Raw genomic sequence first — 16,187 nt, forward strand, 5'->3', positions numbered from 1 at the left:
GACAATGAAGGTGCTGAGGGACTGCACAAGCGGGAGCTTTTATCCTTCCTTCCCTCCCCTTACGTAGGGGGACGGCAGCAATGCAATCAAGTCACATCTGTTCACCAGAAGTGAATTCAATTGCTGGATGTGAGCTGCATTTCAGTGACACTCACTAACATCCCATCAGCATTGTCAAACTGTGTCAAAAGTGTCAGGAGGCGGAGGATGTTCTTTAGGTGTATCCAATAGGTTCCCTGTCATATTTTGGATGATTTGAAGACTGCCATCAAAGCGAGGGTATCTGTAGGCATCAGAGCAACAGAGCGGAGGAGGAGGAGGAGGCTACATTGCATCGCATAATATTGAGGCTGCTAATGTCTTTCTTATTGCTCTAAGATGCAGAGAGGACAATGGGATATGATTCAGTAGAGTGGGATATTTTGGGATATGATGGGATGGGAAAGGGTAACAAATTATGGTCAATATGATTTTGATCTTGTAAAGGGATGTTCATAAATGATTCCAAAATTTTGTAGTTATAAAACCTTTGTAAACCTGTAAAATGAACATGCTTAAGAAATCCAAGTTTGTGCGCATGTAGAAAAGATATGTATTTGTAAAAACTAAAAGAGGCTGTGCGACTGAAACCTGTGAACAAATGACTTCAGTGGCTACACAAAGACAGAACGTCTGTGAACAGATACAGAGCAGAAACTAAAAAGGTCTCACAGTGAGTGACCGGAAGGTAGATTTTCTGCGACCCAGGCGGGTTTGCATTAGAGGAACCAGGGGCACGTTCAATCTGAAAACGTTGTGCATCATTTTGCTACAGTTTCCAGGCTGAACAACATGTCTATGTTTAAAATAAAAATTTTGCTACTTTTTGTCAGGGCTAAATGCGCCACAGGGGTCTCGCACAGCATTGATATCCCTTTGTCGTACATCCAACGTATTGAGACCATGTCCTGCATTTTGATTGATTGTGATAGTGCTGAATGCATAGAAAAAGCGATGCGTGAATGCATGTGTGAATGAGTGAATGTGGCTCGCAGTGTTAAGTGCTTTGAGTGGTCGACAGGACTAGAAAAGTGCTATATAAGTGCGGTCCATTTACCATCTAGTTTTCAAGAGTCAACACTGCAGGGCACATATTTTTTTTAAAACTTGGCTTTTATCCAATGGTTGTGAGGAAAGCAGGGAAGGCTGACGTCATGGTGTTTTGTTTGATGGCAATCAAACTGTGCACACGTGGATCTTTGCTGCCTACACTACTCCCAACTGGGAAAATTGCATGTCACCACTGTCACAAGCTATGCAGATTTCAGTGGAATATGACGGACACTCCCACGTAAAGCAAAAAAAAAAAGCAGCTGCAACAAAGACTGGGAAACAACTTCTAAGTGGGTGAAGTCAGTGGAAGATATTTCTCTTCTGCCTTTTTTGCCAGAGTTATTTTTCAGTTTCACACGGGAGAGAGCATGATGTGACATGACACAGTGCACAGTGTGAGACTCACAAGAAACTTGTGGCTCAAAAAGAGAATTGTTGATCTGTGGATATATTCATACTGAAACCTAGAGATGATTGCCACACAGATGAGGTAACAGCAGCGAGCATAACTTGCATTTACCACATTGTTCAGCTCAGCTTTGGTGACGTGTCCCGATGTGTCCCACACTGTCCCACATTGTCCCACACTGTCCCACACTAACATACTCTTTCCCCACATTTGGTTTTTAGGAATCTGGCCATCCCAGTTTGCATTTACGCACAGCACATTAAATATTTACCATTATTTTCTGCAGCATCATCAAATATAATTAAACCCACCTGGGTCACTGATCTACCATCTGATTGGACAGTTTGACTCTACTTTGTGATTGGATTGTCACTGTCCAATCGGACTCAGGTGTAAAACCCGGCTCAAAATTTAGACTGTATATAAAAATAAATGCGCAACTTCAGTGTCCCACACTGTGTGGGAACTTTGAGCGCTGTCACTGTCACTCAGTCAGCATTATCAGCTGCAGCAAGGGGATGTTGATGCATAACGCCACACTCCCTACCTGTGCTTCACAAAAAATGGTTTTGTGTTGAATAATGTTTCACAATCAAGTATGTTTACCACAGCGCTGCTGTTCATGGTGTAGATCTTGCCTTGTTAGGTTAAGCCTGGAGGCTGCTGAGATTAGGGTTTAAATTGGGACACTATAACTTCTTTACAACTGCATGGAATATCAGGCACAAGAGTTTGGCCATTTATCTTGGGAAATAAGAAAAATACATCTAGAAATGCAAGGTACAATTTTTTTTAATGTGCAATATCCGATAAAACTCTCTTGATAAAAACGGAAGAGAGACACAGACCAGTCAAAATAGAGAGGCAGGGTGCTGACTGTGGTGTTGGCTGAGCCATGGGGGACACAGATAGAAAATGAATTTCATTCCACGTGTCATTTGACTCTCTTCTCTATATTAATGGTGAAATAAAATTGATTGGATGAAATCTGATAAATATTTATGTTTGGTCCTAAATTTTTATTTATGTACCTTTACTTTGTGCTTCATTTAACATTTAATATATGTTTCTTTGTCTCATTGATGAAGGTTGATTTTAATGGAAACTGAACAACTGTCTTTGATCACATATCTGTGCTTATAAAAAAAAAAAAAAAAGAATTACAAGGGGACAAATACAATCACTGTAATGTTCAGAGCCATTGAGTGTTTGGATTCACACCAACTGTGACTAAGTACAGCATCACAGATGGCAGGTTTTGAACATTTAATTATTTTTGAAAGAGCCCAGTGTGTTGAACTTCAAAGTAATCTCAAAGTCCTCTATTTTCACTTAATACGTTTAAACGCTCTTTTTCAGAAGAAGCTCAGAACCTGGATACAGCAACCAGTAACTTCCAGCTTCACGTATAATGTCATGTCTAAAAACTGTCAAAACAACAGTTTGTTTTTCATATTATTATGTTACTTGATAGATGATTTGCACATATTTTTTTTTTGAATAGAGAAACTATCATATCAAAATACTATTTTGGTTTTGTTTTTTTCTATCTTGGGTCAATTATGTAAAGTCATTAAACGTTTCCATAAGTACATGGATTCTTTTACTTGTTTCTTTTTGACAGTTTATTATGACATCTATGCTTGCGTATGGGTTTTGCTTACACCACATTTCTTTTTAGCAAATATTCTTTTAGTCACTTCCCTTTTTATAATTTGAGCAAGTGTCTTTTGACAGAACCTTTTTGTAGAATTCTACAAGCAAATAAGCGTATAATTTAAATAACACATCCATATGGAAGACAAAAAGAAACACATAAATCATCACCCATCATTTTCATCAACATTTTATCAGCATCACCAAGAGAAAGTACATGGATCCTCTGTATTTGAATATAGCAACTATGTTCTCACTGAGCAGAGGAAACCAAAGACAGTTAGTGTGGAATTGGCAAGCAATGTCAAAATGACAATTTAAAATATCAGAGAATACTCAGTTAAAGTGCTAAATACCGGTGGAAAGAATGAATATGTAATGATGAATTAAAGAGATTTATTATTCCAGTTTGTATGTATATATTCAACACTGAAGGCCATGTTTCTCTGTGGTTAAACTTAAATGAGGCATGTGTATTTTTCATTTTGCTTACAGTGCCCATTGAATTTTGCTGTAAGGCACAGTGGTCATAACATAAAACAAATCCTTGGATGCATGACATCTCTCAAAGAGCAAAGACCCTGTTGGGCCCTGTCACGTTTGCAAATCCAGTACGTTTATAAAAGAGTTAGAGTCTCCTGGAAGAGTCTCAGTTGAAAATGGTACAAAAATTTATTACAGAAACATGTTGTGCATTTTAACAAATGTTTGCAACCCTCATAGCATTCATAAAACCTCTGTGTGGCACATAAAGGACAAGGTTGTGATGACGCATTGTTATGTTTGTCATCATGTGGAGTGGTGGTTAGCTTGCATGCTGATTGCATATGCAACATCTTTACCTTGACATGCTGACAACACTCAGACAGAATAATTCCCTGATTATGAACTACAGCTCTTTGGTATGCGTACACGCCTGCACTAGCAGCAGTAAACTGTATACATCTCTGACAATTTGACGTGACTGTAATTTAATGTGTCGCCTAGGTTGACGCCAGTCGAGGACGGACACAAAGACACCTTGAAAGGGGAATTTTAAGATTTTGTTGTAAAGCTCCGCAGAATGTGTTCAAACAAAATCTATTGTATTCTCTTTTCAGCAGTGTTAGTCAGTGCACAAAAGAAGCAGAGGTCAAAATGTAAACAATGTTCGCTAAAAACATAAAAACAACATACTTTTAAAGTAGTAAGTAGAAATAAAGGCTATCTATACAAATATAAACAATACCAGTCAAGTTTGCATTTGTAATAATTGACTACTTAATTGTAGACTATGTATTCTGCTAATGCAGGTGTCACTACTTGTTCTTGTGTATGAGATTTCCCACCCTTTGAAAGAATTTCTCCAGCTTATTTTCATGGTGTCCTCGTGTAGCCCGGGTGAAGCTATGTTCATTAGCTGCCTCACCTTTAGTAAGGCTTTTGGTTTTCTCCTGAGAGTGTGGAGATGGAGATCGTTTCTTTTCAATCGAGCAGAAAGGCTCGAATCTGCTGTACAGGCGATTCTCGGCTCCTCGACTTTTGCCCCAGCTGCCTGCTTCGAGGCCAGACCTCGTGCTACTGTCGAGACCGGTAGATTTCTTCGGCGCGGTTGTTTTGGGGAGAGGAGCCTGTGGTCGTTGCTCCTCAGTTGTGAATCGAGGTTTTGAGTTTAGATGGTCGTCCTTTAGCCACTTCCTCTGGTTCTCTGAGGACGACCTGACTGACTGGGTTGTGCTTTGGTTAAGTTTTCCATCTGATGTTTTCTCCTCATCCTCCGCCGTTATAGTGTCTGTGCTCCCACTTGACTTGAGACTCGATGTTTCCACGGTTCCAAATGAATCCCCTTTTTTCTCCGGTATGTTTGATACTATTTTCTTCTGCAGAAAATGCTGAGAGCCCATCCTGTTGGATTTCGCATTCAAGTCCTTGCCTCTCACATCCAGCACTGCTGCAGACACAGTCCTGGATGGTGGCTCCTGCCAGTTGGGACCCTTTGAGCCTGTGATACTCTTGACATCATGATGAGAGACAGACCTTTGATCCTCATTCAGATTCAACCCATATCCGCCATTCTGTGCATGGATACCTGCAGCACTTCTATGTATCTGCATCCTTGCAAGGGCATCATACATGTGACCAGAAGACTCATGTGTGTAGTCAGTGTTTGATCTTGGATCTGCCACACTATGCCTTTTCTGCCAACTGTCTGCTAGGATGTCGGGGTTTGTTATCATCTGTCCACCTGGTGCTCTGCCGTAGCTGGTATATACAGAGTGGTGAGAGTTTCTCCCTGGGCCGTAGCTTGAATTGTTACGATTGTCATCCAAAATCTGCCAACTTTTTCTCTTTAACATGAACTCATCATTATTTATCCTATTCTCCCCTGCTGCTGTTGGATTCCACTGCATCGATGAGTAGTGCAAAGGGATGTTTTGGGCTGCTGGGGAGCTAACACTGGGGGAAATGTTGTTTATGTGTCTATTTGGTTCCATTTGCTCCGGCATGTTGGCCCTGAAAGCAAGGGAAGACCTCAATCTTCCCTGCATGTAGGAGCCACCTTTGTCCATTGATTCAAACTGGTCTAAATAGTCAGAAGAGTCTCCGAATGGGATGTCGGGGCGTTTGAGGTAAGACTCGATCCGTAATGTGCGCATGAACGCCTTGGACGTATTCTCCAGCGTTGGCATATTCTGCTGCATGGACAGAACCTGTTTGTCACTGCCATTGTAAGACTGACGTATGTTTTGACCTCTGTGCATCTGTGGCACTTGTAAATAATTATCCATGGCATACTTGTTTGTTCCGTTCCCAGTGTCTCTGGAGATATTCCAGTTGCTCCCTCTGGGCCTCATGTTCTGGGGCGGGATTCCCTCTTGTCTCTCTCCCGCGTAGCTGTGCCTTTTGTAGAAGTTCATCGCCTCTGCAGACTGGAAATGGGACAACTGGTTCTGAACACTGATCCCATTCTCAATCAAGGGCCCGAGGTTGTGAGGTTCCTCTTCGAAGAGCCTCTCTTCGAGGTCTCTCGTGCCCAGTTTCCTCTCACAGGTCTTGCGGTAGACCGTGTCCAGCGTGTGCCTCAACTGGTCCCTCCGGTCGATTTTCTGGGCAGAATGAGAATTTGGCAAAACCTGTCGTCCATGTTGCACGTTGCGTTGGAACAAGCCCTCCGGGGGGCAAAGCTCGGCTGGTACAGTCGACCGGGCGTAGAGTGTTCGAAACTCTTCATCGTACGACTTCACCAGATGGCCTTTGATGACCTGCACCATGCTCAGATTGATCTTCTCAAATGACCACGTCAAGCTGTAAACAAACACGAGAACATGAATATCAATCAATGTTAGGACAAAACAAACTCCCTTAAAAAATGTTGCTGTTTCGTTTTCATATTTATACTGTAAGAATCTTTTCTTTTTTTTTTTTTTAAATTTAGTCACAAAGTGCTTCAAAATGCACGATGATGATGACAGCAATTTAGTAGAGTGACAGTAAATGTAGTGCTTACGAATGCGTACACTTTAGTGGTCTCCGCCACAGATCCTCTTGTACTGCAGTTTCATTTACCTGTATGAGCCATAAATCGCTGTGTGGCAGTCGACTAAGAGAAATTTCTGCTCCATCGCCCCATGAAATTTAGCTCCTGATTGACAGAGGTAATCCTGACCTTTCACAGTGCGTACCCTCATATTCTGAAAGGAAAACGAAAGAAAAGATTTATCACAGTTGAAGTTTACAGAAAAAATGTAATAATCATGTCAATCATGATACTTGTATTTGTTGAGTCCCTGAGTTGTTGTCATTGTTGCAGCCATGTCATATGTACCTAACAGGAATTGAAAGGGTGTGTTTGACTCACGGATAAATGATTATGACTCCACCCAATAAACAGGAGAAACCAGGTTTTGAAGCTTTAACACAGTATATTCAAACAGACTAATTGACATCTGCACCTTTGTATGCATGTGAACTTGTATGCAAAGATACAATGTGCACGAGTTGTACATCAACACCTCAAAGCAACAAAACAAAGAATTTGGAATGAGTTTACAAAATGTGTTAATGTAAACTGCGTTACAATCAAGAAACATTGTTCATATTGAGATTATCATGCTGATGTTTTAGATCGTATACTCACCCTGAGTTGTTGAATTTTTACATCTTGATTTTCAGCCATTGTAAGGAAACTTTTCAAATGGAAATCATCCAAAAGCACATAGACTGGGACCCCTCGTATCGAGGCATCAACAATCTCTCTGAATATATCGACATCAGTGAAGATGTCCATCACAACGGCAACGACCTGTGAGGGTGAGGTGAATAAATCATGATCAGTGAAGACCAGAGTGGGTATAATCGTACATTTAACCCCGACACACTTGTGAATGACATATTCAAGAACACACTCACAGTCATAGTTTATGCACATGAATAATAAATGTGAGTCTGGGAATCGGTTGTTATTGTAAATGGGAGACAGATTAAGCATATGCAGTAAAAGTAGCCAATATGATTTTACTGAGATGGATGTAAGGAATTGAAGGAGAAACCGGGGATGAATGTTTTTGTACTTTTAATTAATACAAAAAACATTTATTTGTCCGGATTTCATTTCTGTCACTGTCAATCTAACACTGGGCATAGTGAAGCTGCAATGAAAGTTCATCAAAATAATGTGCAGTGTGTAGCAGTAACATCATACTGTGTCTCAGTAGCATGTAATGAGTTTGTTAATGAACTCATATCCAACTATATAGCAGTAGTTTTTTTAGTTAATTTATTTCCCTCTTTTAATTTCCTGTGTAGGATAAGTCTCTGTAAAAAAGATTTCTATCCCTCAAATGAACCATGAGATAGACATCTACGCCCAACCAATGCATTTAAATAAACATTATTTCACGAAAATTGTGGTTTTGTCAGATGTCAAGATATTCCAGCTGTTATGTCATCCATTTCATTTGGATGGTTTTACGCTGCACTGGCTGCAATTATGGGGAAAAAGAGAGAAATAGACTCTGGTATGTTTCTCTGTCCAGACCTTTCTGTCAGTCTTTTGCTGTGTAAGTTGGTTTAATTAAGAAAAACATATTGCAAATATATTCTTGGGTTTAATTAAGAGCGAGCACAACAGTAACAACAATGCAGCAGAATATTAACTGCAGACTAACCACAGTTGTTAGCTACAAAACTAGTTTATGATTCATCATGACACAGTCTGAGAAGTAAGTGAGGCGTTAACTGTGTGAAGGACATGATTCCATAATGGTGTAAGAGCACTGCAAATGGTTCCCACACTTTCCTCTTATGATGATAAGTTGCAAAACCAGATTTTGACCTCAGCAAACCTAGCAGACACTCCTTGACTGTGGTAACCGAGAGCAACAAAGGTCTGTGGAGCTGCCTGGAGGGGGTAAAGGTGCGTGTGACGTACCAAAAGAACAGTTCTCAAATTAAACAGTACATCTAAGCCAATATGCTGTTTTGGTTTGTGTGTGAGTATGTGTCTCAGCACTTTGTTGCAGGTAGTTTTTATTACCTGTCTTGCATCCTGAATATGCCTCCGGATCACCTCTTTGATAGTGGGGTTGCTTTGTCTTGGTGGATGAAAGAGCAGATCTATATTTGTCTGTAGGTTTTCATTCATGACCTCCGGCCACCCTAAGTCCAAATCTGGCGTGTCCACATCCGAGTGGACGGGCCAGTAGGTCCCTGAGGATGATTGGTTATCCGGTGCATCATTGATTTCCTCGGTTTGGTTTTGAGGTGTGAGCTGTTCTGCATTTTCAGTGATGAAGAGAAGCTCATCCTCTGACAGGAAGCTCCCGATACGTTCTCCCTTGAGGAACTCCTGGTAACTGTCTCTGCCACCACTCAGCAGGTGATCAATCGCCAGGCGATATGACTCCTTGTAGTGGGGCTGGATGTACTCTTCCGATTTAAACTCTCCCCTCAAGGACGACAGCATGGAAAACTCTGAAGACTCCATCGCTCCAGACTATTTCAGTAGCACCTGTCAAAGATAATGGAAACCAAAGACATGATGTCATAGGATCTGAAAACAAACATAACACTGCAAGACTGGCTCTTGTTGAGCATAATAAAGTAAACTGTTATGACGTATGTGGAGATGTCATACCGTAAAACTATGAACAATAACAGGTACACGTAATAATCTTTCAGGTATAATACAATACATTGGAATGTCATGGTGTAATAGTAGTGTAGCATAGCTTATTATCTAAGCCGCAATAATTGTTAAAGTAAAACCCCGCTTCTGCTTTTCATGATACTGTATTGTATACAACTACAACTAATAAAAAAAGATTTTTACTGCACCATTTGATATTGAAAGAAATCTGTAAGTATCCAGACACAGAAACAACAGTTGCTTAGGAACACTGAATTACAAGAAAATCAAGATCAAGAAAAGACTGATACTGATCTCTTTATGAACCAGTGAACCATCTGTGGACCTGCATATTGACCACGTTCTGAATTTATTGGTCATGATTAAGTCTGATAAATGGCAGAAAATCTAAATTAACCAATTGAATATATGACAGTCGTTAACTACTTCTTAATTACCAGTGGGTTGCTCAGTTTCTTTCTTAGTAGCTAAACTAGGACTCTGTGTACTCTTTGTAAAGGTTCCAGTTTTTGTTTACATTGGGATTGTGGGTACCGGAGGTTTGTATTTTCGGTTGGTGCAAAAGCACAGCAATGTGTAGGTATTATTTTCATAATTTCCAAAGCATTATCAGTATCTTACATACAACCATACCTATTATTTCTGTGGTTAAAAGTGTGATTCTCAACATGCCACATCATGAAAACTGACTCATTATCAGATGCTGAACCTGTCCACCATTGGGAATCAAGCAGTGCATGCCCAAGAGGAAAATGTTACTGCACCTGTATTTAAGGTGGGGTAATATAAAACCAGATAAAATAAATGTGACGTTTGTGAAAGACTTCACACCTCGTCTTTAATTGCACTACTTGGGAATAAAGTCAGAGTTAAGTAAAGGCTTTACAATTTGTTTGTAATGTAATGTGTCCTGCACATTCTGCAAAACCATACAAACATACACTTACTAGACATCTTTTTTGACTTAGTGATATATAAAGTTGACTCTTCAAACCATAATTCATAGACTAAGTAAAACTTCATGACCATTTTTTTTTTAAATAAGTTCTTCACAAAAAGCTAGGTAAGTAAACCATAGTCTGTATGCATTTAACTGAATCTCTCAATGAATGTTTGCAAAGTCTAAGGAAAGTTGAAAACTTTAAAAGGGATAGAACCTTTCTTAAGAGTTAATTTCACATTTCAAGACATTAATAAACTACTTTAATGCCTGAATGGTTTTATTTGTGATGGTATTTGACATTGTTGCCTCTCAAATCTGACTGTATGAGAGCAAACCTGCACTGCAGTCAGACAGAAACCGGTGACTTTTGCAAGATTCCTGCTGTTCACTTTGATATATGGCATGTCCAACACACTTACAGAGAGCAGCCTAGAGAGCAGAGAAACAAGTTTACTCTGTGATTCTACACCACTGGACGGCTACGAACAGGCGTGGGAAAGTATGTGTGAATGTTTTACTTTCTTTTGAGGTTAGGACTCTTTCCTTTTCTGCTCCTACGAGCCTAACGTTACAATTTGAGTTTTGAACGTCCGGATGGTTGACTCTGGTGTGCCTTATTTAAATAGATAAGCCAAGCTGTAAAAGAAACATTGAACAGCTATTATTGAGGTATGTTTAATCTTAACCTACAGTGCACACTATAACCTTGTACAAACAGCATATTTATTTTAAAAAATTTTATCACAAACCTCCCACTGTCAAGAGAATTCATTTCAAACGGAGCAGTTCGATCGTCTTACAGAGCAGCTGCTTCATGCTGAGCCTTCAAAAGCAGATATTGTGAGTTAGTCACGACACTGTTATCTTATGCTGAACAACAATAACTTACATTTAGACTGGGAACTATGTGAAAATCCTCTCGACTTGCTCCCCCGGATATCCCTCTTAGATCTATGTATGTTCAACTTATGATCAGTATTTGGAGAAGCTACTGTCTGCCAGCTGGAAGAAACAAAGACAAGGAGGTGTCTCAGCATGATAAGCTGTCTGCAGATGGAGGGTGTGGATTCCAGTTTTGACATGCAAATGGTCTGGTTTGAAACTTGCTCACAGGCGCCCATAAACCTGTTTCAGACACGTAGCCACTCCCCTTCTCTCTTCAGGGACGAAGGTCGCCCTGACGAAAATCAAGATAATGACAGACATAAAGAGGCTTTTATGAATACCTCAGGGTATGGACCTTTCAAAATGTTCTGTCCAGCACTTTGAATTTACACAAACTTAGACAATAATGCAGGATTGTACTTCAGTGCTTAATCTGTTTTGTATCAGGGGACAAAAGAGGTTTGTAAGATTATTTTAGGTATAGCATTTGTGTGTCAAGCAGGAGTTTCTCAGCGACAGGAGCCCCACAAATCCAAATAAACTTAAATTAGCCAAGGATCATGACTCGCTTTCATCTCACATGTGGGTGAAATATCAGGGTGGAACTTACCAAACTGTGGCGGGGACGCAGCTGTTCTTATGTCTGTGGGGAGCCTTGCTGATTTCCCTGTAAATGTAGGAAAGACTCAACCTTATTGGAAGACATAATGAGTTTTCTTCTATTTCCTCTTCCTTATTATAAATCGTAGTTGTCTGTGACATTTGTTATTCTTCAACCTGTCTGGTCAGCTCTTGCAAAAATTCTTGAGAAACTGGCTCATTATGTAACATCTGTATTCTTCAGGGGAAAAGATGCAGTCACGGCAGTCATTTCACCAGAACTTAATAAGCATTCCCTTGAAGCCTTAAGGCACAAGATGGCTCAGTGTGACCTTGCTCAATGGCTTTTAAACATTTACACAAAAAAATATATATAATTTATTCTATGAATAATAAATCTTCAAAACATTTTTGTTTCAATACGTGCAACTGGAAGCTTCCCATGAGGGTAAAAATGACTCATTTTACAAAACGCAAGACACAAGTCACAGTCACACTGTGATTCATTCACTTTGTTTCATGTCTTTTTACAAGACATATTGTATGTCCATGGCTTTATGGATATATTTGTACAAAGTTCCATGTTTTAGTTGGATGCATTTTTTTTTATTTATTATTATGTAACATTTTTAGTATTTTTCTTTAATTTGTCCTACGTTGTGTTCAAAAGCCTCTATTCTTATGGTAAACATTGCATAGACTGCACACATACACACACATACACTCCTTACACAGCTGTGTGTATTGTTACAAATGCATGTTCTTTTCTTTCCTCTTTTGGAATCCTTTCTTCAAAAGCACATTTCATATATTATCAAAGGACCATGGCTTTTCAGTCCTTTTTAGTCAGTCCTTGTTGTGCATTCGTGTTACATATGTTTACCCTCACCTGTAAATGTCATCACCATGCTTTGCTCCCTATTCAAATAAGACTGTGTGAAAAAAATTACCCTGCATTTTTTTTTTTTTATGGTGGAAAATGAAAGCATACCATCTCTGAAGGGCATAAATGTAGTTATTTCATTGAACACCATTAAGATATCAGGGATTTTTTAAATGAATAAATACATTGATTTGATTGTAATTATTTTGGCCTGGCAAATATGTTAAATGCACACACACAGTATGTGATAATCACAGGATGTGGATTTTCTATTTTTTGTGGGGTTTTTTTCATTTATACTGCCTGTGTGTGTGTGTGTGTGTGCGTGTGCGTGCGTGCTTGCACATGCGTGCTGTCCTCATTGCAGCTCTGCAAATCCAATGTCCCATTTTCAGAAGCGTTAATCAGACACCAAGACTCCCCCCTTAAGGCAGCAGTGTGAAATGAGGAATATTTTAACCTCACGCTGGTGGAGAAACCTTAGAATTTGGCTGCCATCCAACTTCGGTGAAACTCCACTATCAGCCTCAAAATATTTCTCAGGTGAGTCCAGTTCAGCATGTCTACTATCCACAGGCTCGAAGCAACCTTTGGCTAAATGAACCTGTCCTCTGGTACGGCTTTAGTACACACACAGGCGCGCGCACGCGCGCACGCACGCACACGCGCACACACACACGCACACACACGCACACACACACACACACACACTGACCTCACCCCTAAATGCCTGGACATGCAAAAGCACACAGCACGTGTGGTTATGCTTAAAGAGACATTTTACCATTCTGCAGCTGCAGGTCTGAGAAAACAGTTTAATGATCAGGAATACTGAAAAGAATAGTTTGATATTTGGGGAAATATGCTTCCTGGCTTTCCTGCTGAAAGTTATAAGATCAATAACACTTATGTCTGTACACTACATATGTAGCTTAGCTTAGCACAAGGACAGGAAACAGGGCAAAACTGTTTATGGCCTTTATGTTAAACAAAGATAAGACAACATCTACAACATATTTACCATCCATAAGAGTGGTATCCCTCTTCTCATCTAGGTTCCTGCAAAGAAAGCCGATAAGCATTTTTCCCGAAATGTCAAACTATTCCTTTGAGCCTCCGACAGAGTAAAATGATCATAATAACAGGCTGCTATGCTTTGATTACGTTTAGCTTCATGTTGCGCTAAATCAGAGAAGACAATGATTAGACTCTGAGGAGATGAGAGGAATATGTTTTTCAAAGCCTTGTTGACAGTCACTGAACTATGCCAATCACATTTGTTAAATGATTATTAATAGATTATCAATTCACTTGAATCTGTCTCTTCTGCGCATGTCTGCTTTTTTTCTTTTTATCGAGAGTTAGATCCATCCTTAGGAAATTAACTTGCTCATGAAATCAACTTTCATGAATGTCTGAATGTTTTTTTCTGCCCACGCTATTGTGCCAAATGTGAAATACTAAGATAAAGTCAGGAAATGGAATCACCTTTTACCATAATAGGCTCATTTAAAACTGAAATGAGTTTTTATTACATTAAATCAAAAGTGTGGATTTACTGCGATGTAATTGCAATTAGCCCTTCAGCCCCGTCTTCCAAAAGACTCATTTATTGACAAGAACCCACAGAAAACTGTTAATGCAGTCGTGATATTCGATCATACAGTGCGTGATATGTAACCTGGATATGTAGTGACTCCGTTCCTTTATTAAGGCTGAAACACCTCTGGTAGTTCCTCAATGCTTCTTCTGAAAGGAGCCTTGAAGAACAAGATATGTGCACCTTTGTTCAGTAGTGTCTTGAATCTGGGTGTGTGTAGATTAAGTAACGTGTGCACTAAGTCACAGGGAGTTTCTTTTCCTGAAGCAGCCTCCCTGTGAGTCACCTTTTGTGACACCCTACCCCTGCTCCGCGCACAGTCGACATGATCAGTTCCTCAGGTTGTGTTATTGGCGTGAAGTGACATGTTGTTGTGTCGTCGTGAGGCGCCTCTAATCAGCTAAATCCAGAACCGACATTGGGATAAACATCAGCATGAAGGAGATCATCAAGTGAACTGAAAATACAAGGGGGATGGATAAGTCTCAAAAGCATTTAATAATCTTTTATCATGCCAACATTGCTTTGTGTTTGTTTTTCTTGTGCTATGCTACAAAAAAATAATATTTTTCTTTTGTGGAATATCCTACAGAGACTGAGCAGACTGACAAGACAAAGAATTATAATTTAAATTTCATAGCCTTTTCATCATTATTCATAGCTCTATCATACATAGTTTAAATCAACACTGTAGACGGTAATACTAATGTTTCAAATCTGAGCGGCATAATAGCATGTTCACATAAAAGGTGACATCAAAGGTGTCAGCAGATGTAAATTACAGGTTTATCTGTAAAAGCTGGATCTGCTCTGAGGCGCGTGAGAGAGTTGTTTAAACAGTTCATTACAGATGGTTGATAACAGCCTTGTTTGGTGTTTTGCCTGTGAAGGATTCTGGTCTGTAGAACAAGGAAATAATTCATGTGGTGAGGCCACATCAATCAAATATTACTGTCGTGCAAAGTACAGCTACGCTTGCCAGTTCCTAAAATACATTTTTACATAAGAAATACATCCAGGGAACTTAGGAAGGTGACCCAAAGCTCCCAGTTGGTTCACCTTTTCACTTGCAGCATATTTGTATTTTTAGGTCTAATTCAATACGTGTCTCATAATGCTAAGTTATGGAAAGTCGTAAGTTAACTGTATTACTTAGTAAATAAACTTTTTCTGTGACTAGTGTCTTGCATTCTAACTCTGAGGTTAGTCCTGTTTATCAGTTGTAAGTAATTACTCATTACATATTAAAAAACATTATTAAAGTGCATTACTTTTCGAAATCCACAGAAGCAGACGTAAGCAGTTTCATTACGTTCATTACTCAGCAGAGCTCAGTCGAAGGTGCCTTCAAGCTATTCTATCTCTGCTCCACTTCTGGCCTTCCATACATTAGCCGTAGTAAGAAAGCTTCACTGGGATTAGTTAGTGAACAAGTCATGCAATTACTAAATTACAAATTGTAATCCCTTTAATTTTGTTCAGACAGAATACAAGGTGAACTTTGAGCACTGTGTGATTGTATGCAAAATAAGTGAAAAATTCCCTCGGGGGGTGATGTGAACTGAGATGAAGACATGTCCACACAAGTTGAACATTTTCTCAAAGAGTTAAGAGGAAAAAGGAGGAAAACTGGAGGAAATTAACAAGAACTTCAGTTACAGGTGGAGTTAAACACACACGAGGTAGTTTACAACTAACTGTACAGCTGGTACATTTTCATGCAGCTTTGTTTCATGTAGGTTGTATATATATATATATATATATATATATATATATATATACACACATATACATACATGAAATCGTGATGGGGATTTTTTCTCCAATACCAATCCAATACTCTGTCAACTTTGTTTGCTGCCTCAGCCGACCATTCTTGGGAGTTGAGAAGAGTGTGGGCTGTAACATATAGTGTCTAGGTTTCTCTTAAACCAGGGACTTAACATGTTTTGGGGGCTTGTCCACTTTTTCTTTTGTCCGTTGGTGCGTCAT

At 39.5% G+C, this 16,187-nt stretch overlaps 1 protein-coding gene across 2 annotated transcripts; it reads right to left on the reverse strand.

The window, feature by feature from the left end:
- Positions 1 to 3,331: 3,331 nt before the first annotated feature.
- On the reverse strand, positions 3,332 to 11,253 carry sack1b (scaffolding CK1 anchoring protein B). 2 transcript variants are annotated; one of them, XM_023408472.2, is made up of 5 exons: positions 11,117 to 11,253; positions 8,673 to 9,146; positions 7,275 to 7,439; positions 6,704 to 6,828; positions 3,332 to 6,442 (listed from the first exon to the last, which is right to left on the reverse strand). In XM_023408472.2, exons 2-5 carry the CDS (start codon positions 9,120 to 9,122, stop codon positions 4,456 to 4,458), a joined length of 2,727 nt encoding a protein of 908 aa, XP_023264240.1. In that variant the 5' UTR covers positions 9,123 to 9,146; positions 11,117 to 11,253; the 3' UTR covers positions 3,332 to 4,455. The 2 variants fall into 2 exon arrangements, with proteins under 2 accessions (XP_023264240.1, XP_023264241.1); XM_023408473.2 differs by lacking the exon at positions 11,117 to 11,253 and adding an exon at positions 10,977 to 11,110.
- Positions 11,254 to 16,187: the final 4,934 nt, after the last annotated feature.

This window comes from Seriola lalandi, unplaced genomic scaffold, assembly GCF_002814215.2.
Source record: "Seriola lalandi dorsalis isolate HSWRI2012SDOR001 ecotype SW California unplaced genomic scaffold, Sedor1 jcf7180002054364, whole genome shotgun sequence".
In the NCBI taxonomy this organism is placed as follows: Eukaryota; Metazoa; Chordata; class Actinopteri; order Carangiformes; family Carangidae; genus Seriola; species Seriola lalandi.

Bases quoted from the DNA above. Each gene is read 5' to 3' on its own strand.
- sack1b (XM_023408472.2), bottom strand. From the start codon at position 9,122: ATGGAGTCTTCAGAGTTTTCCATGCTGTCGTCCTTGAGGGGAGAGTTT. The intron at 6,829-7,274 runs GTGAGTATACGA...TTTTCCTTTCAG, and splicing joins TAAAAATTCAACAACTCAGG to AATATGAGGGTACGCACTGT. The intron at 6,443-6,703 runs GTAAATGAAACT...GTTTGTTTACAG, and splicing joins GCGATTTATGGCTCATACAG to CTTGACGTGGTCATTTGAGA.